Genomic DNA, 20134 nt, shown 5'->3' with positions numbered 1-20134 from the left:
AGTGAGTTAAATGCTGCAACACCTCTTATGCAAAACGTGGAACCAAAAGGTAGCTGCAGATGACTTTTCATTCTAAATTTCTGATATAATTTAGTGGGCAGCCTCAGTTAACTATACCAGATGCCAAATTTAAAATGAGGTGTAAAAAAGTTGACAAAAAAATTGTGCCTTGACCAGAGTTTGAGTATTCCACAAGAGTGATTGTTATTACTACAATTTAGCCTGTTGGGAAATTGTTGTCATAGAATAAATGCATTTTACTGTGACTCAGAACAAATAGAATGGTTCTTTCTTTCCAAACATTACAACACAACATTATTAGGTTAAGTAAAAGGCCAACCTGCTTTCTCTTCCAGCTGTTTGAAGGGCTTGCTGACACTCTCCAGCTGCCTGGCTAAGTCTGCTTTGAGATAGTCCTCAGTCACCATCGCTGTGAGTTCTGCATTGATGACCTCAGCCTCCTTCAGCTTCTTCCTCTCCTCTCTCAGCTGGGTTGAGATGTTATGGACATCCTCCAACTGCTTCTTCACAGCATCAGGCTGGGTGCTGTGGCCCTGATGGTTGGTGAGCTGATTCTCCAGCTGAGTGGCAGTCTGACTGATACTCCTCAGTAACTCCTGGAACTGTCCTGTCTTCACCACCGCCTGGTCAATGAGGCTGTCTCTCTGGTCCAGCTGTCCTGTGAGGCCTTGCCACTTCTGGGTGACGGCAGCGAGCTGCTCCTTCACCAGCTTCCCACTTGAGGGGTCCTGGTTGCCTGAGGAGCTCAGGATGGCAGAGGCAGCTTCCTCGAGTTGCTCATATTGAGGTTTACGGCTCTTAAATTCGTTCTGGAGGATCTGGAGGGCAAAAATCAGTCAAGATGAACATTCCTTCATAAAACCTTAGGAAATATTGGTTCTTAAGAGATGCACAAGCTTCAAGTTATTCCCAACAACATGCACCATGCTTACCTGAACTTGTTGTTTCTGCATTTTAAGCATGTTGGGGTCTATTGAGAGGGGTCCAAGGACACTCATCATCAGCTCTTTCTCTGAAAGCCACTGACCAAGCTGCAGCTCAGTTGTTTGGAAGATGTCCAGATTCTTGTTGGACTGCTCCAAGTGCTGCTTCCTCTCCTCTACAGAGCCACTGATATTTTCCCAAGCAGCATCTGTGCAGGGGGGCAGAACAATCACACCAGCCTGCATTAGTCAGCAAAATAGCACCTTTCTATCCACTGTCCTACTGTTCTCTTAGCAAACATCCCACTGTGCAGGACTTGGCACTACAAATGTGTTAATTTAACTGGTGCGGCAGAGAGCAGGTACTGAGACACACTCACATTCTGTTAACATGTACTGTATGTATGTGGTGGGTAGATGACTAGATGAGCACTAGTAATATAGCTGGTCTAACATCTCATATATGCCAATTTGTAAAAAGCCTTTACTCAAAGGCCAGTGCCATAATGAGATTCATTTTGCATCAGTGGGATTCAACATACCTCTGACAGTTTCAGTGACATAAATTACTCACGGCCATCTGGAGACAACCCCTTGGTGCATACCTATTTCTGCCAGCATCTGCTTCCATTTTGCTGCCTCAGGGGAGTTCGTATTAGTCTTAATCAAGTTGAGGAGCTTCTCTCTGAGCTTCTGGAGCTGCTCACGCTTTTGCTTCATGTCATCCTCAAATGCCTGAGAGAATGAAACAAATTATAATTACTGAATCCTGTAATTTCCAACTCGAGTGTCTTATGACTATCTCGTTCACAGCAGAAGAAAGTCACTGAGGACTGTTTTAGAACATAATTAAATTTACAACAGTCATATTTGGTGACTAACAACAACACTATACCTTTTGCTGTTCCAGCTGTGTTTTCACTGAATCTTTCTCTGTGGCTGCATTGTTCCAGGATGCTGCAGTCTTTTTCATGTCCTTCAGCCAAGTCATCATGTCGTCCGTCTCCCTTTGGGCCTCTTTGACCTCCTGCACCGAACCACTCAACTCTGCTGCTCGACTCTTCAGCGTTTCCCCAAGGCTCGCGTATCCCTCGTTGACGAATGACATGTTCTGCTGAATTACCATCAGCTCTGAGGACATCAAAAATAATTCTATTAAGTTTCCTTCCCGGGTGTTTATAGTCAGAGTGTCATTATGAGGTTATGAAAACAGTGAGGCATTGTTAATATAGTAGCTTTATGGTACAGTATGTTCACAATATGAGTGAGGAAAGTATCACCAAGTCCCTACAGATGGAAATCAAGCATTTGCGGAAATCCTCAATATGACTGCAAGCTTTCCAATAAGTCATAACAGTAAATGATGAATTCAATAAAAAAGATATGGGGCCTCATGCAAGAACCACTCAGAAGAACAGATTTGTTCTTAAGTGGCACATACAAGTGATTTAAGAGAACTTGTACATTTACCACCACAAGTCGTACAAGGGGGGAAAACAGTTGTTTGACTTAAGTATTATATTACCTTAATTTGAATAAATCTGGAGTTTAAATGTTAATGAAATCGACAAAAATGTATGTAAAATGTTGTAAAAGCTGTCATTTTTTGGGTCCTATAATATTACTACTATCACAGCCAAGTTTTCATCTGCTGATTTTCGACAGGAGATGAAAAGATGTTCTGCAATGTGAAGTTCTCCTTTTTACTCCTGTATGATATTCTTGTGAATGAAACGTGCCCAAAAATGGAGCAGAACTTGGAGTCTTTTATACTGTAGATAAGAATGCAAAAAATGTTCTTCAAATGTTCTTACAGGAGGCCCAATGAACATCTAATCTTATCACGTGTCCTCCATCTGTGTGTGTGAATGGATGTTTGTGTCCTTTAAATTTCGATTCATTTATGAAAAAGCTTGATGGGAAATTATGAAATAACTCTCTATGGAGTTTTACTTGCTCAATTTGGACATAAAAAAACAATAAACCCTGTCTTAGAGTCTCTGTTCCTGTAACTTTATTACTCATCATCTGAACATGCTGTTACAGTGATTTGCAAAAGTTGCTATTTGCTTGGCATGGAGCCACCACAGCCATAGTAGTGTTTTGAAAACCAGCCATTTTACCTACACAGCACACCACAAATAATGTATTTACACAGCAGCATACACATACACACTTGATTACCTTTATTGGTTAGGTAGGAATGGCTCCCTGGACCACCACCATTAGTAAGAGCTGATGCAAAGACATAAGACAAAGCTTGAGTGAAGGACAGGCAGACTGTCTAGGATTGTTGGCGAAAGATCTTTCCATGATCGCTAATGGTTAGTGTATAGAGCACTTAGAAGTGCACCCAAACACCATGCTTCCCATTCCACCGAATAATTCAAACAGATGAGGTTAAGTGATGCTTACCTGACTTGTTAGGGGTCTTAGTCTTGGCAGGGGATGTGAGGAAAGTGATGAGACTGCATAGTGCTGATCCTTTACTGTTCAGGTCTTGGACAGCAGGGCCTTTGGATGTCCATTCATCTAATAATCCCTGATGATAGATTAATCAGATAAATGCTATATAGGAGCATGGCACTCATAACACAAGAAAGCAAAATGTGATGTCTGAAAAGTCATGTGAGAAACAGGATAAACAAGAAAAAATGGATGATTTGGCTTCTCTAAGAGTCTTTTTTATTTTTCCCTTTCACACTAGATTCAGGGTTTACTTCTGTGATCTTTTCTGTAACATCTTGAGAAGAAAATAGTCTCTCTGCTGGACAACATAGTGTTTCACTCCCAGAGCTGTCCTGTGTAAACACATATCACCCATCTGTCATTAGTTGGCAGAGATGGCAGGTTGGGATAGTGGGGAGTTTAGGGAGGATAAGACTATAATCTATAAAAACACACTTACATCTATCTATTGCAAAATAGATTCTTCTTATGTTGCTTCTGTTCCAGCACTTTTAAGTGCAGCTAGATAATATATATACAGTATATTGGAATAACATTGTCTCTATAGTAGACTTTTTATATATCTCATGACTCACAGTGACTATCTGCAGGTCCTCCTCCAGACTTTTCTCACTGCTGCTTGGCTGAACCGCAGGTACTTTCTCATTTGTCTGCTCCAGCCACTTGGTGAGAGCGTTAGCTGCAGATCTGAACTCTTCCAGCTGGTCCTGACAGGATGATACCTCCTCTTCCCTGTAGTGGACAAGAATCAGTCATATCATGCATCCATCTGTACAGTACCAACATTATACAAACATGGATGTCTAACTAATTGTTAAAATATACAAAGACCTTTCTTTTCCTTCCCTTGTCCCAGCTTACTTTTCTTTGACAGTGTCTTTGAAGGTGCTGAAAATATTTGAGAGATTGTCCATCTTGCTCTGGATCTGGGCTTTGTTTCCACCAGGGCTTATTTCAGACAGCTCCTTGGACAGAGTCTGCAGCTTCTCCAAATCACTGGCATGTTCAGCTATCTCAGCTTTAGTATTCTACAGTGAAATTATAATAGTCAGTCATTGCTTACAGTATAAAATCTAATTCTTGATGAAAATGTTACATTACTGAAAGACACCAAATATGGATACCATTTATGGTGGTAAACAGCATCAGCAGTGTATTTACCTGCATTAGCTCAGACAGTTCATTGAAAGTTTTCCCTGGCCCGTCTGTCTCATGTAGGTCTTGTGAACGCTTCACAACAAACTGCTGAACTTTATCTGCGACTTTATCAAACTGTTCCACCTTCTCCTTTAGCTGCTCCAGTTGGGAAACTTTTTGCTTATGCTTGTCACAGGCATCAGAGAAGCGCTGGGAGAGAGCATCCATCTTAGACTGCAGAAGGGCAGCAGCAGAGGGATCTGCCGTCTCCACAAATTTCTTCACCTTGGCTTTCATAGCTGAGATGCTGCTCTGGCGACTTGCTATGTCCTGCTCTAATGCCTTAAAAAATATAGGATGGAAAACAGAAAAGTTTTAATAGCTAAATAAAAAACAAATCAACCGCAGACAACAAGAATACATACTGCTTCTTTGCTGAGGATATCTCCAATGGATGCAGAGTCCAGGGGAATTTGTCCTTTCTCTTTCACACTGGCCTCCACTCCCTCCATCCATCCCATCATCTCATCCAAACCATCCTGGACACTCATGGAGCGAGTCAGGGTGATCTGCAGTTTCTCATTTCTATCACTTACAGACTTGGACAGGTTGTCATAGCGCTCAACTATGTCATCTGCAATGGATGGAAACAAATCAGGTTATGTTTATAACTGAACAATTTCTCATTGTTTGGGATGCACTGTGAGATAAACATTTCAAACCAAAGCAGAAACTTATTTGGCATTTATGAGTTTGAAAATTTTGGTGGAGTAAAAGCATTTTTAAGTGTAAGCCAAGAAACCAATGACTGGAGAAAAGGAATACAAATGAGACACTCCGAAAGCCACATTTCACACTGATAACTTGTGTAAATTTTTAGAAAAGGACACTTGGGGCTATGTTGACATTTTTGCTTAACAACCTACCTACTTACAAGTAACAAGTTGCAGGGCTATGAGATTGATGAACTTTAAGTTGTACTTTCAAATACTTAATTTTGAAAGGATATTTCAGAGTTATTTCAATGTCTGACATCTTTCAACTTGCATATTTAAAGGCCAAAATCCGAATTCCATTATGTGAGTTTCAATGATGACATGTAAAATCATTTAAATTCTCAGATATTATGTAGACGGTGCAAAATCTGTGCCCTACTTAGATTTTTCCCTCACCTACTGTCTCCTGGATCTCATCTGGGTTGCTTAGCAGGTCTCCTTCAGATGTTACCAAAGACTCAGCTGTTTTGCGTAGTGTGTCAACAGCAGTCTGGTGGCCTGTCATCTGACCTTGTAGGGCCTGTAGATCAATATATAAGAGAAAGTCAGAGAAAATAAAACTGTATCCACATAAATAAATGTCCTCTGTCTACATTTATACTGTACTTTACAGATTACGCATTTCACCAGTGTGGTGGACTGAAGATGAAAACGACAGTGATGGTGCGCAAGAGTGTCTGGACAATATCTATGGAAATATTGAGTCATTCCACAGATATAGTTAGATGTACCTGTCTGCCTTGACTGTTACACTTACAGAAAGGCTTAGGATTCTCTGCAGTGATTTGTAACCAAAGCCTAAAGTACATTATTCCCTGGTTGGCCCACAGGCGCCTCTTATCTGGGCATATCTATGCTGTAAGTCGCTACCTCCCTACAGAGAAATGTTCAAGCTAACTGCAGCCAAAAGCTTTGACAGCCTAGTTTCTTATCCTCCTGTAGGAGTATGTAGGCTACAAATAACCAGAGTTAAACTACTCACATGTGGGTTTGAGCTAAAAATAACTATGTTGTACTTAAGTCAGTGGAAACACTGTATATGGTAAGACAGATCTGTTGTGCCATGACCCTGTAGCCAAGTCAATGCTCCAAGTTCTGCATGTAATTCTTCTAAATAAAGCTATTCTTTATTTCTTTACTTGGATTATTCATAACCTAACAGCCATTAAAGAGAGTAGTCAGAAGGACAACAAATGCCAGCCTTTTTGAACTTTAAAAAACTGTAAAAAAAATAAAAAAAATGTAATGCATTACATGGAAAGCATGATCAAAAGGCCTGTTTCATATGACTCCTGTCCTCAAGATTAAAAGAGGACTCAGAAGTATGAAAAATGTACAACAAGATAAAAAAGACCATAATCTGAGATAAATCTGAGCTTTTAAACACGAAATTCAGAAGTTGGACTCGATACCAAGACTAGCCCTAAGCACTACAGTCCTGGCTTGCAGTTTTTCTTGCCTTGGTCTCCTCCAGCTGTTTCTGTAGTGTTTGTGGATCAGCTGCTATGGCCTCTGATTGCTGATTTCTTGCCTCCTCCTCTGAGCCGTTGAGCCACTTCAAAAGACCAGCGCTCAAGTCGTCATATTTCTTGTATTTGTCAACCACATCTTTGAGGTTGTTGCCAAGCTGATTGCACTGAAACAGAAGAAATGAAAGTATACTGTATGTGTGATGAAATATTCAGAAACCAGGCTCAATACATCAAGATAACGATGACCATTAGATGGAAAACTGTCACTTTCTCTGACACTGACATTTTCACAGCGCTTACAGAAGACAGCGCGACACCTTAATGAGGCACAGCTTTCAATGTTTTCAATGAAGACAAATGCTCCCACCCAGTGGCAAGAATAAGGCATTGCAAGATCAATCTGATCAGCTGCAGACTAAATACCTGAGAATGTAGTGTTTTGTATCGGCTGGCTGCTGAATCCAACTTATCCTTGACCATTGAACAGGTTCCTGAAGTATCCACGTGCAGTGGAGCATTCTTAGCCGCAGGGTCATCCAATCCGCAGGCTTTAGCCACATCCAGCACTTTCTGTCCTGAAATGGTGATGAAGCGAAGGTCCCCTTTGTGGGAAATCACATCTTCTGAGAAGCTTTTCTGTCGCTGGAGTTTGTCACTAAGGATATTGAGGGAGCCTGCAGGAGCTCCCAGCTCCTCCATCTCTTCCTCTGCGTGGTCTAACCAGCCCTCAAACTCCTCACAGTCATCCTGGAACTTCTTCAGCTCCTCCTGGACACACTGCACTTGCTTCATCTGCTGTTCAGCCTGCGTCAGCGAGGCCTCGTAGCGCCCCTTCAGCTCCTGGATATTCTTCTGCAGTTTCTCCTTCTCCTCTGGAGACAGCACATCAGCTTTCTTGTCGAGCAGAGCCTGAGCTGACTGGGTGGCCATGATCAGATCCTGCTGCTGGGACAGAATCTCCTGATGACGGGCCTGTGGGAACAATAAAGTCTTGAGGACCACCACACATAGCAGTAATTTTATTTATTTTTTTACTATTTTTTAAACATTTTAACATAATTTATACTAATTTTTTCTTTAATATTTCTTACTTTTTGTCTTTATTGGCTTTAAATGCTGGTCTGCAGTATTGGCTTTAAGACTCTATTCCCTTTTCCCGTTTCTTTAATCTCAAATTCTAAGTCTGCTTGATACTATTGATACTATTTGACATATTGCATAACCTGTATCTACATTTCTCAATGTAATCCATCTCTTCATCTCCATCTCTTCTAATGCCAAATGTCATATTTTAATTACAGATAACAAGATGTAGTTAACTCTTTAATTTTCTAACTTCCAAATAAAATTTAATTATGAGCTTTGTTTGGCAATGGGGCTTTTCTAATTATTGGCATTTACTGTTTAGCAGATTTAGAAATAGATTTTATTATTACATTGAAAATTTCTGCAACTTTAGATTTAACCAAGATGATCTGCTTCAAGTAATGCCCCGGGATTTTTACTAACTTGTGCACTGTTTAGAAAGAAAGTCAGCGCCTGCTTGTTACTTTGTTTTGCAACAAACCAACTATACCTTGACCCTGTCATACTGCTTATCGAGGTCCAGGGAGGCATTGTTCTTGCTGCTGGTCTCGCTGCCAAAATAATTTTCAGTGATCTGTAAAGCGTTTCCATTGGCATCGTCATCCTCCCCTATCAGTCCCTTGGCTGAGGTTTCTTCTGGCAGGTTTCCATTCTCTTTACTTATATGGTCAGTTTGATCCAGACCGCTCTCGTTTTCATTCCCTATGTTGGATATCCAGTCCAGGAGACCTTCGATTTTGTTCTTACTTTCTTCAAGCCGCTCAACAGCTGCTGCCTGAAAAGACACATTACATACTAACAAAATACTGAATAGTGAACAAAATCAATATAATATGTTGACATTAAGTTTAGCAATATGTTAATTACACTGTAACTAATAATATAAATTCTGGTGCATTACATAGTTTTAACGAACAACACATATGGAGGTCATCTGAACGCTGACCTTTTCACTCTCCTGTTTTATGGCTGTGGTAACAACCTTCTCCAAATCTTTCCTGGACTCCTCAGCCCGCTGGTTGATGAGCTTGGCTTTGCTTTTAGCCTCTTCCAATTTGCTCTCAATGATGGCAATTTGGTCTGGTGTCAGCTTGCTCCGGTTTTCCTCCAGAAACTTTTTAGTACTGATGATGACCTCATTCAAGGCACTGGCGTTTGTCAGTACATCTTTCTGCAGAGCCTTGAGATCAGACAGGCATAAATCAGGATGAATAGTAGGGTCATGCAATAAAACTGATTTTTACTGATGAAAACATACTTGGACACATACTGTGCTTCCTAAAAGCAAAGGAAATGTATTTGAAACCTGATGCTCCTGCTGGTACTGCTGCAGGTCTGTGACACACTCAGCATTTTCAGCCTGCTGCTTATGACCAATCAGGTGGTTTTCTGTCAGGGTGAGATTATCACACACTTCCTCCAACTTCTCTGTAAACTCCTTGTGTTTCTCCAATAAAGACTGTCCAAGAAGAATAAAAAAAAACCACCAAGTAAATATCACTCCTGACAACAAAAGGCTGTTATAAAGTACATTCACATCCACACTCAATAAAACATTCCCATGAAACAAACCCCAATATCCCCAATATTTGGGAACACAAACATCAAAACAAGGGAGGAGAAACTATTTAAGCACATAAAGATGCATGCAAAGACTGCTTATTTTATACATTTTCCTTTATCATAATAGTGTAAAAATCCGGTATGCTGTAAACATGCTTTTTCGCCATTCGCCACTTTGGTCTTGTGATTGTCATGAGCACAGAGAGGTGTTATGTCCGGTGTGTTAATGGGTTTGTTGTGGGTGAAAGTGTTCCAACAGAGAAGGTGTATTTTGTCCACTGTTAATTGTTTTCTGGTGTCTTGGAGGCCTGTAGAATACAACCAGCACAATGGTTAGTCTGCAGGAGTGATCAAGCACTTGAGCATGCAATGTTGTTATTTTTCCTAAACATTTAGGCAATCACAGTAGAAGCTCCCAAATCTGAATCCTGGAAACAAAAGTCAATAATTCACTTCAGAATACATTTAACAAAATACACTGAAATATTAAAAGTAAAAACTTTAAACGCTGGGATACTGCTGAATACTCATTACTTGGAAAAAGTCTAATTTTCAATTTAAATCCACAAAAATCAACATAGAAGTTCGATATTTGTTTTAGAACTGATTAATCATTCTTGTTCTGATGTCTGAGGTTCAGATGTCTCATTTCAATATAATAATTTGTGTATCAATAATGTGAAACTACATAACGTGAGTCTTAAATGTCATAAATTACTTGTCTGAATAACACGTTTTTGTTCATGTACTGCTACTATGTGCTCATTCACTGTGTTTGAGTTTATCTACTTTTTATTCTAATCCACAAATTAAACTACCATATACCAATGCTTAAATCTGACCAGTAACATGGCTTATACTGTATAGCCTACTCTACATGCACTGTAAGCATTAATTATGAACTTTAATGTATACAAGTATACACAGTTGTTTTTTCAAGAAAACATCTGTGATATTTTATAGTATATCCACAGGCAGACCTTCTCCTGGTCCTCCCTGTCCCTGGTGTCCAGTAGGACATCTAAGGCGCTCCTCTGGGTAACAAGCTTCTCTGTCTGGTCCCTGAATGCTCGCTGAGTGGTGCTGAGGAACTTGAGGAGGTAGCTGCTCTGAGCTGGACTCAAGAACTGAGCGTGCTCAGAAATAAAGCACTGAATATCAAATGTGATGTCCTCTAACTTGAGCCTGGCTTCTTTTAGCAGATTGCTCTCTGTGTCCTGGAAGAAAAGATGGAAATATGCTGAGTAAGTTTCTGTAGTTACTGTAGATATTGAATGTTTTTAATTGGGCTTCAAAAATACCTTGTTCTGCTGAATCAAATGTTTCAGTGTGTGCACATCACATGTGTTAAAATCCACGTCACACATCTCTGAGGTGTTTTGAATGAGGCCCGCAAGTTCATCAAGATCACTAAGATGTTTCTGGTACGTTGATTCCAAATGTACCTAAAATCACATTTAAAGTAGTCAATAGCTGATGCAACTGTTACATCATTGTATTTTAATTACTACCAATGAATACTGACCTTTCCTGTTTCCATTGCTTGAATTAGGGAGTCACTCCTTTCTGCACACATTTGGGAAACAGCAGTAAAATTTGGCTCCAACTCCAGATATGTTGAGGCCAAGTCTTGGTGGATTTGTATGGGAATGCCCTCATCAGCAGAATTAAAGAGCTGTTTGGCTTTCTCCATATCTGCTGTCAGAACACCAGCCAGTCTAGAAAGTTGGGACTCCAGAGACTGGATAAAAGAGCACAGTTGGTCAGGAACAAATGCATCTGTGTATATACATAAATGAAAAATTGAGAACATATGATATTGTTTGATGGTAATTTATACCACAGATGACAAAAGTGATTCAGTTGTTAATTTCTAACCTGACATTCCTCTATTTGGATCTGCAATTCTTCCATGTTGTTGCCCATGGGTGCCTGGATTAAAAGGTCTTTTCTGACATCATCTAAAACATCAGCGTGATCCTGCAATCTCCCAACGCACTCCAAGTAATCCTGGATGGAGAACAGCTGTGGGAAAAGAAAACACAGAACAAAAGTGAAGCAGATGTTACTTATGTCAAAAACCAAGGGAGGGGGTTAGATTAACACTAAAACAGCATAAATGGTACCTTATTTTTGACCTCCTCAACTTTGCATGCATCTGAGTCGGCAGACGACTGAGGAGATGGTTTGTGACTGTCCACAGCAGAGTGACACAGACCCAAATCATCTTCTGCTGACCCCTCATCTTCTCCCTCTGAGCTCTCCTCCTTGATGCTCTCCAGTATGTGCTGCCGCTCCTCCTGAGAGTCACCCCCCAGAGCAGTGCTTAGAGTGTCCATCACTTCCTGAAGCACTGACAGGTCTTGGCTTGAGGAAACGGTCTTAAGAACCTGCAGCAGTTGCAGCTGGATATTTGGAGCATCAGACTGGTCTGTCTTTTCACTGACTTTCTCTTCCTGCAGCATCAGTTCTGAGTTTCCTTTTTCTTTGTTGTTTAAACTGAGGGCATTTTGCTTCAGCAAATCCATGAGAAGGTCTGGGTGACTGCTCTCTATGAGTCCATGAGGTGTGTCTCTCTCGCCTTTGTCTAAAGGTTGTGGAGTATTCTGAACTATAGCAATAGTGCTTTCAGTGTCTTGAGTTTGTGCTTTTTGCAAATCACTGACATTAGTCCCCTTTGTAATTTCCCCCTGGTCAGCTACACGTGACCTTACAGCATTAGAAAACACTGACAGAGCTGAAGAGGAAACATCAGATGTAATGCAGCTGTCTGACAGAAAATCAGTAACCACCTGGGGATGCTCAGAAGCACACACATCTAATCTTTTCTCCTCTGGTAGAACATCAGATCCTAACCCTACTCCCATTATAGTTTCAGACTGCCTTGAGTTCATATGTGATGCAGAAACCTTTCCACCAATATCTGCATTTTGTTTATCACTTGTCTCGGCTGTCTGTGCATTTCTTGACACAGAGATCTGTTCCGTATCACTGGTGATTGTGAAAATGCCCCCATGTTGCCTCTCTGGGGGAAGACAGTCTGTGCTTAACTCATCATCAGCTTTAGCCCTGTGCGCTGATCCTGACAAATCTTTATCGGCCAATACTGTTGCAAGAGAAACTCTGCTGGTAGTTGAAGTGTAGTGCTCTGAATCCTCTACATCAAAACACTTGAGATTGATAGTATTTGTTGCAGTGACTTCATCGGAAACAGCTGGTGAGTGCTGAGATCTCTCACCAATAAGCGTACTCTGACCATTTTGAGAGCATCTGGGCTCAGAGTCAACACTAAAATCACTTTGTGAATGAAGTGCAGCTTGCTGAGGTAATGTGACTCTGCTGCCATCTTCTGTAATGTTGTTGTCATAGTTACTATTACCCCTGGAATCTGAGATAAGCACACTTTCAACCAAATCCCTGGGCGCTGAGTAATCTCTACTTGGAGTTGGCTCACTGTCCAAAGGTGACTGAACTGCAATTGTGTCATTCTCCATTCTACGTTCCTCAGATAACACATCGCGATGTGATGAGGACATGTCTAATTCACTCTCACTAACTGTCTGATTTCCCACTTGGACATTATATCCAGCAATGAAAAACTCATTATCCAAAGGTGAACTGTCAGATTTAAAGTGATGAGCAGAAGTGGCATATTGAGTCTGGCTTTCTGGATCAGTGCTGATGCCGGAGGTTCTGTCACTCAGACTAGATGGACATGACTGGGTAGTTGGAGCAGCGTTTTCTATCACAACTCTGGGCACATCAGCTCTCTCTGTCAGCTGGCTAATTACACTCTGTGAGTCACTGTCTTCAGCCAGTAAAGGCGATTTGTCAATATGACGAATACACTCTGCAGTAACCTGACTCCGCAAGGAGGGTGAGATCATTAGAGACTCGTGGCCACCGAGTGAGAGAGGGAAATGATGCAGATAATTACTCATGTTTTCTATGTTTCCTGTTGTCTCACAATCTACCTCTGCATCTCCATTCCTACTCTCTATGTCTTTGTTATTAGCCTCCTCGTTGGTCAGATCGAGCACCATGACAGCAACCTTCCTCTCAGTCGGCTTCAGCATGTTTTCAGCTTCATTAATATTAATTAAACCGAGATTATGATCATCAAAGATGGATTGAGGGCAGTTTTCTTCTGGGTAAATGCTGGCTTTGGGGTCTGAGTTAAGGATCCTGTCAACACGGTCATCTTTAACTAATCCAGACTGCAATGACTCACTGATATTAACGGTGCAACCAGATATCAATAGGCTCTGCTGTTCCATTATACGAAGCGCAATGTTTGAGGATATGGAGCCATCTGACACTGCCAGTTTTAAAACGGACATTGTGCCCTCCTCATCTCCTACAACACTTCCTTTTTCATCTGACTGTAGGTCAAGCAGTTTCAGTACTGTCGTCTCGTCAACTAGGCCTTTACTGAGAGCTGCCTCCAGGTCATCACGTCTCCCAGAGGTGACATCTAAAATGCCCCCTTCCTCCATTTGCGCTTTCAGAAGATGAATAGCAGAGTCTTGCTCATTTTCACCCTCCACCAAATCCTCAGAGCATACAAACTCATCTTGGGTAACATCTGTACCTTCTGATTCACTACAAAGTGAGTCAGCATTGTAGTATGGGAGTGTTTGATGGCAGGATTTTACTGAACACTCTGAGTCAAACATCCTTGACGGTGAACCAACATTTGTTCTGTTCACAGAACATAAAGTGGGAAGGACTGACATCACTGGAATATCAAGACCTTCACTATCAGCACCTCCAACATCAATCTGTAAAATATTTCCACAAATTCTCTCTGCAAATTCATCTGGCTTTGTCCAATTAGTTTTGTTTGGACACATGGTTTTCTCTGCTACACCAGGCTCTGTTGTCTCCATGTCAATGTCATTATCTACTAAAAATCCCTTGACACGATCTTGTTTTAAAGCCTTGTCATATGTTTTTTCATCAAAGGTAATTCTTCCATTGACTGAGGAAACAAAATTATGAGGATCACACATGTGCTGCGTGTATTTCATTAATTCCTCTGTTTCCTCATTTATGTGCAGCGGGACCTCTAAATCTACCTGTTCTGAAAGATCACCAACATTTAAAGTCAGGGAAGTCACATTTTTCTCAGTGTTTTCAGAAAATATTGAATCTTCAAGAAAGATTTTAACCATTTTTCTCAGCTGTCTATCGAGTATTAGGACCCTCTGACCTGACTTGGGATCTATGTAACTGTTTATCATTATGTAGGAGATGAATAACTGCGTTGCCTCTGTGTGAGTAGGGATATTATCAACTTTTGAACAATCTGCAGCATGATAGCATCCATCAACTGTGAGTTTTTTATACATAAGCCAAGATGAAAACTTTTCATTAAGGTGATCAACGTCAGGTAACACATCAGGAATTTCTATAGATTTCAAAACCTCTGCTGTGTAATTGTCAATCAAACCATTTTGAATGGCGGAGGTGATGTCTACCACCTCTGAATTTTCTGGAACGTAAAAAGCTGCTATTTTTTCCCGATTACTGAACAGTCTGCTGGTAAACTCATCTGTGGTGATTTGTTGATCGTACTGGAATGAGGTGGACACAGTTTGGATTTCCCCAGAGGGAGGCAGCACAAGTCCCATAAACTGCTGCTGATATCCAAGCACAGTGAGTGTGCTGCTAGAGCTCATCAAATCACACTGAACAGCTGCATCCACCTGTAGCCCATCACCACTTTGGAGATTGCCAGTGCTACTCATAACATCCTCTGACACCTCAACAGTTATGTTTTGACCTTCTTTGGGGTCATCTACATCCACCTGAGCACCTAACAGCCTTGACATGGTCTCCTGATCACTTAAACCATCTTGACAAGACCTCAGAGTGTTAATATCCCTCCCTGATGTCAGTGATTTATTTCTGCTGAGGCACTTTAATATCAGTCTATTGACCTCACAAGGTTCAACCTCATGCACAGGCTCTAAATGTGACACATCTTCAGTAGTTCTGGGATTCATCATATCCTGATTCTTTTGCCTCTGAAGAATCTTTATATAGACAGAAGCAGGTACTAAACCACACTGAAATGCCCTCCCCAGGGTAAGTGTGTCCCCTGTGTAGGACACCTCCAATCCATCACTGACTTGTTTGATCTCTATCATCTTGATGATTGGGTCTTCACCCGCAGCTTCTTCCCTAGCTGCTGCGATGTCAGAGAGTGACACAGAAGAGACATGTGAACTCTGTATGCACTTGCTTGCTTCATTCAATTCTGGCAAGTGGTTCAGTGTGGATTTATAGGTGAGATCTTGTTTGAAAGCATCATCCCAGTCCAGACAGACAAGCGGCTCAGATTGAAAGACGTTGGAGGTCACGGGTTGGGCCTCTGGGAGAGTTACACCAGTTTTCTGATCAATCAGGCCACTCATGGGTCCAGTCCCTAGCCCTGCATCACTGGATTTAAAACCCTAAAGAAAATGAAGATTTGACAAATTACTAAACTGATTTCAGCATCAAAATCTGTATTATCAACTGTATGTCAAATATGCAATTAAAGTATTCAAAATCTAGACAAAATGTATACTCACCACCAGACAAATATGGGCATGTTAAAACATCACGTGCACAAGTGCAAGACTGCATCAGGGTTGCAACAGGAGAGTGACGAATAAAACATTTAAAGCTATCATGCATCTGGGAATAAGGTGTCCAGCATCTTGCAAAAAGAGAGTAGTTAGTCACATGACACACTGTAGGTAAAGGGTTATGTGTCGTATCCATTATCCTGCTGACGTTTTAAGTCAAGCACATTAATAATGGTGACATGTCAGACCAAAGCCGGGCGCAACAAAGCATGTTTACAGCATACTCAGATTTTCTGGGTTTCAATTGTATAAATCCTGTTTTCTGTCCCTAATGATCCAGTGTAAGAGAATAAAAAGAGTGATGCAAAAGACAACTGCTCACACTGTACAAGGGAGAGGAGGAAAAAGGTTAGTCATGCAGCTGAACATCAGGTGGCACTGTTTTCTAACACATTATGCAAACCACTCAATAGAACAAACAGCCTAGTGCCCAACCTCTTCTGCAGAGGTGGTCTGATCTGAGCAATGTTGGGAGAGTTCATTGTAGGCCTGATTGAGTGCCTTCAGCTGCTCCTGGGCCTTTTCTCTTTCCTCTTCTGTCATTCTGTAAGACAAAACACAGAATGAGGCTGAGACTGTAAACAGCGGACAAAGTCTTTTGCATGTCGGTGACAGTAAGCTTGACTTACTTGTCACTGTGTTTGTTCAGCATCATTTGTGTGGCCCTCAGTGCTTCTGCAATTTGTTCCTTCTTAGTGACCATTTCCTCAACTGACACCTAGAACATCAAACAGTGGCATATTAATTTGTTATATGCAGTACAACGACTCATCTTTACTATTGTATGACTACTCGTACTACTACATTGAGTTGTTATGATACAATATTGTTGTCACCAATATGATTATAGTAAACAGGGAGACACATACTCACACTCATGCACAAACTAGAATTGTTTAAAAAGATTTAATTATATTTTTAAATGCAAAGAGGAGTTGATTCAACTCTATTGTCAATTCTGATGCTGTAATTTGTGGTATTGTTGTATTTGGCTGCATTGAGCATTATTTTTTCACTCCCTTACAGGAGGGACAGAATATTAATATTATAAACACTTTCATGGTGTTCAGAAACACAATCAGAGAGATGGTTTCATAATTTTATAAAATAAAATAAAATAGCAAGTCCAAATCTGTCACTATTTGTAATCGTTGAATTTGAATTTTATTTATGGGTGCAAAATGGACCACAAATATGTAAATTATTTAAAAAAATCCAATTTCAATTTTTATTCCAAAACTACGATTGCTTCCAAAATGAACCTAACTGACATATTTTTATGTGTACTAAAATCCTAACAATTACTAATTAATAATAATAAATTATTTTATTCATATTACTACATTTTTCTTTAATTGTGGTTGCAATAATTACAACAAAAATAAAATTAAATGTCAGTGTCCACTGCTCATGGTTCAGATGACAGCACAAGACTTTATTGATTATATAAATGTAATGAATGTACAGTGTGAACTCTGGAATAATTGGCTGGATGGTGTGCTTTAAAACTAATGTATATATAGTTTATCTCACATTTAATCACTGATCGGAACTGTCCATAGAGCTGTAAAACAACCTTGACATAAATTGCAAAATGTAAAATAAGTCAATGCTCAAGTTAATGTCAAGTCAATTCAAGTTAGCATAGTACATGTGTAATGATAGTGCAAACTCCTTTAATGCATATATGTATATAATCTCTTTTATATTCTATAACATTGGATACATTGAATTCTGTCAAACTGATGACAACCCATTCCTTCAGGATTAAGTATATATATAAGGGAAATTAAAGGGAATAATGTCAGCTTTGGGCCGTATGTATACTGCATGTTTTCTTAGACACACAGGGATAAACTGAAAATGTATATTAAATTTAAATGTAAATGTGATTTATTGGTCACTGAGGTTGTTCTGAAATATGAGTGCTTGTGAAACTTATACATTTGGTGATATTGAATCAGTTGGAGGTGTTTGAAATGAAATCCATAATATGTGAACAGGGGATATGATAAAGTAATTACAACCACTGTATATAGTGTAAAATATATAAATTAACTGAATCAGAAAGTAGAAAGTGTGTTTTTATTAGAAATCATACACTGTGACAGCAAAAGGCTGTGATATCATTTTGATTAGAAAAATACTCTTCACCATTAAACCAAAGCGTTCTCTCATGTACAACAAATATGTAGCAGCACATGCAAACAAGACACACAGAAAATGCCACAAACAATACACATTATTTACCTGGGGCTTATTAGAAGCGTCTGTGTTGGCATTGCTATCTTTCAGCGCATTCCCATCATTGTTTGGGGTCTGTTTCACATTGGACATCCAGTGCAATAGTTTGCTAACTTTATCACCATGCTCTCTCTTCTCCTCATCAACAGATCTCTAGAATTAAAACAGATGGGTTTTTGACAAGATTGTTAACTTTGTTACAAAAATAACACAGGGGGGGGATCCTAAAAGGGAGGGGCATTGCCAAAATACATTTATAATCAGACTAAAAATGCCAAAGCTCAAGAACCATTGTCAGTTGCATCAACCACTGTATTAAAACATGTGGGTAAATCAAAAGATCATTCAAACAGTGAAGTCAAGATAACTTAAACTAAACCAAACACAAAACCAATGAAAATCCTATTTGCAGGTTTTGCTTTTATGCTATGGACAAGGATATATTTACAAATGTTTATTGCTTATACGCCCAAACATAATGAAATGTTGATTTGGCTCCATAACCATGAATTTTTGTAGCCTCCAGTAACCTTAACCCCGTGTGGCAGTCATACACACTTCTTTCAAGTGCCTCCCTGAACGTGATTCTTCTCTTGGTCTTTGGACAGGTGAGGCTTTTGGTGTGGAACTTCTCATCTTTGAGTACAGAGGCAGTGACCTTGTCAACAAGGCCGCTCTGAATGACTTCTTCAAGTGAGACTCTATCATGAGTGTCAGGATTTACCAATCCTCCAGTCAGGAGCTGGAATTCGATACAGCGAAAACCAACATCTTTTGGCAAGAGGTTTTCCTGAATAGCCTGGGAAATAGACAAAGCCTTTGAAGTCTTGGGGTGAACGATGCCATTAAATGCCTGCTCAAACTGTTGGAGATGCTGATTCAATGCCTCATCTAAAAGACCTCTTCTGAGAGCCACCGAGAGAGTAACTTTCTCCCCTGAGGAGGTGTCACAAATACCTCCAGTGCAGGCCTGGGCCTCCAACAGCCTTAAGGCAGTGGCTCTATCAGTAAAGCCCTGTTGAAAACCCTGAAGAACTGACAGCCTCTTCTTCTGAGTGACATCCCACAGACCAGCAATGGGGCTGTTGACATCTTCCACAACAACCATTCTTGAAAATATGATGTCCGCAATCTCATAGATACTAAGAAGCCCACTGCGATAGCTTTCAAGCTCTGATGTTTCAAGAAATCTCTGACTTAGAGCGGACTCGAGACAAAGTTGTCGACCACTTTTGACATCAGTAATGATGTGAAGTGGGCTTCCACTGGCGTCAACTACGGACTTTTCCTGCCATTCACTCTCCTGCTGTGACATAAACAGATATGTCCTCTTGTCTATGTGTCTCCCCTTGAATGCTTCATACGCTGACATTTCGATGCCACAGCTGCTGATGACAACAGACGCTCTATGAGAACTTGTGGGAGAGGTGTTTGTTAGATGTCTCTCACCAAATGGGAAGAGAAACACTCCACCATCGATGTCATAAAGGCATGTCTTCAGTATTTCAGAGTAGTATGCTTTCTGTCCGGTGTCAGGGTTGTGGAAACCTTTGGGGTTACTGACTGGATCATAGAGACTCTGGAGAGTCTCCTTGTTCAAAAGACCCTGATCAACAGCAATGCTAGCCGGCACCCTGACACCAATCTCTGGGTTGATCAGTCCTCCAGTGGCTACCTGGACCTCAAGGATCTTCTTGCCTTTGTATCTATCGAGAATCCTTTCCTCCATTGCCTGAAACACAGACAGCTTTTTGCCCGCATGGGTGTAGCCACTAACAGCTTTCTGTGCCTCTATCAGTTTATCTTTC

General features: G+C 40.5%; 1 protein-coding gene across 24 annotated transcripts in view; it reads right to left on the bottom strand.

The window, feature by feature from the left end:
• The window catches only part of dst (dystonin), a 104165-nt gene that overhangs the window by 35559 nt on the left and 48472 nt on the right, over positions 1-20134 (bottom strand). For 22 of the 24 annotated variants that reach the window (XM_044212976.1, XM_044212956.1, XM_044212961.1 and 19 more), the window contains 24 exons: positions 18333-18479; positions 16712-16800; positions 16518-16626; positions 11574-15905; positions 11326-11472; positions 10973-11188; positions 10749-10892; positions 10428-10664; positions 9191-9343; positions 8831-9064; positions 8375-8659; positions 7222-7770; positions 6786-6962; positions 5723-5846; positions 4976-5184; positions 4575-4892; positions 4275-4441; positions 3989-4145; positions 3360-3486; positions 3129-3179; positions 1840-2075; positions 1550-1679; positions 954-1153; positions 341-839 (listed from right to left, as the gene is read on the bottom strand). In XM_044212976.1, the coding sequence (XP_044068911.1) occupies positions 341-839; positions 954-1153; positions 1550-1679; positions 1840-2075; positions 3129-3179; positions 3360-3486; positions 3989-4145; positions 4275-4441; positions 4575-4892; positions 4976-5184; positions 5723-5846; positions 6786-6962; positions 7222-7770; positions 8375-8659; positions 8831-9064; positions 9191-9343; positions 10428-10664; positions 10749-10892; positions 10973-11188; positions 11326-11472; positions 11574-15905; positions 16518-16626; positions 16712-16800; positions 18333-18479 (9037 nt within the window). The remainder of the gene's footprint in view (positions 1-340; positions 840-953; positions 1154-1549; positions 1680-1839; positions 2076-3128; positions 3180-3359; positions 3487-3988; positions 4146-4274; positions 4442-4574; positions 4893-4975; positions 5185-5722; positions 5847-6785; positions 6963-7221; positions 7771-8374; positions 8660-8830; positions 9065-9190; positions 9344-10427; positions 10665-10748; positions 10893-10972; positions 11189-11325; positions 11473-11573; positions 15906-16517; positions 16627-16711; positions 16801-18332; positions 18480-20134) is intronic. The other 2 variants (XM_044212959.1, XM_044212977.1) reach the window with 2 other exon arrangements.

This window comes from Siniperca chuatsi, linkage group LG11 (genome assembly GCF_020085105.1).
Source record: "Siniperca chuatsi isolate FFG_IHB_CAS linkage group LG11, ASM2008510v1, whole genome shotgun sequence".
Lineage (NCBI taxonomy): Eukaryota > Metazoa > Chordata > Actinopteri > Centrarchiformes > Sinipercidae > Siniperca > Siniperca chuatsi.
Note: the sequence above shows the minus strand (reverse complement) of the source record. Positions and strands in the feature narration are given on the sequence as shown.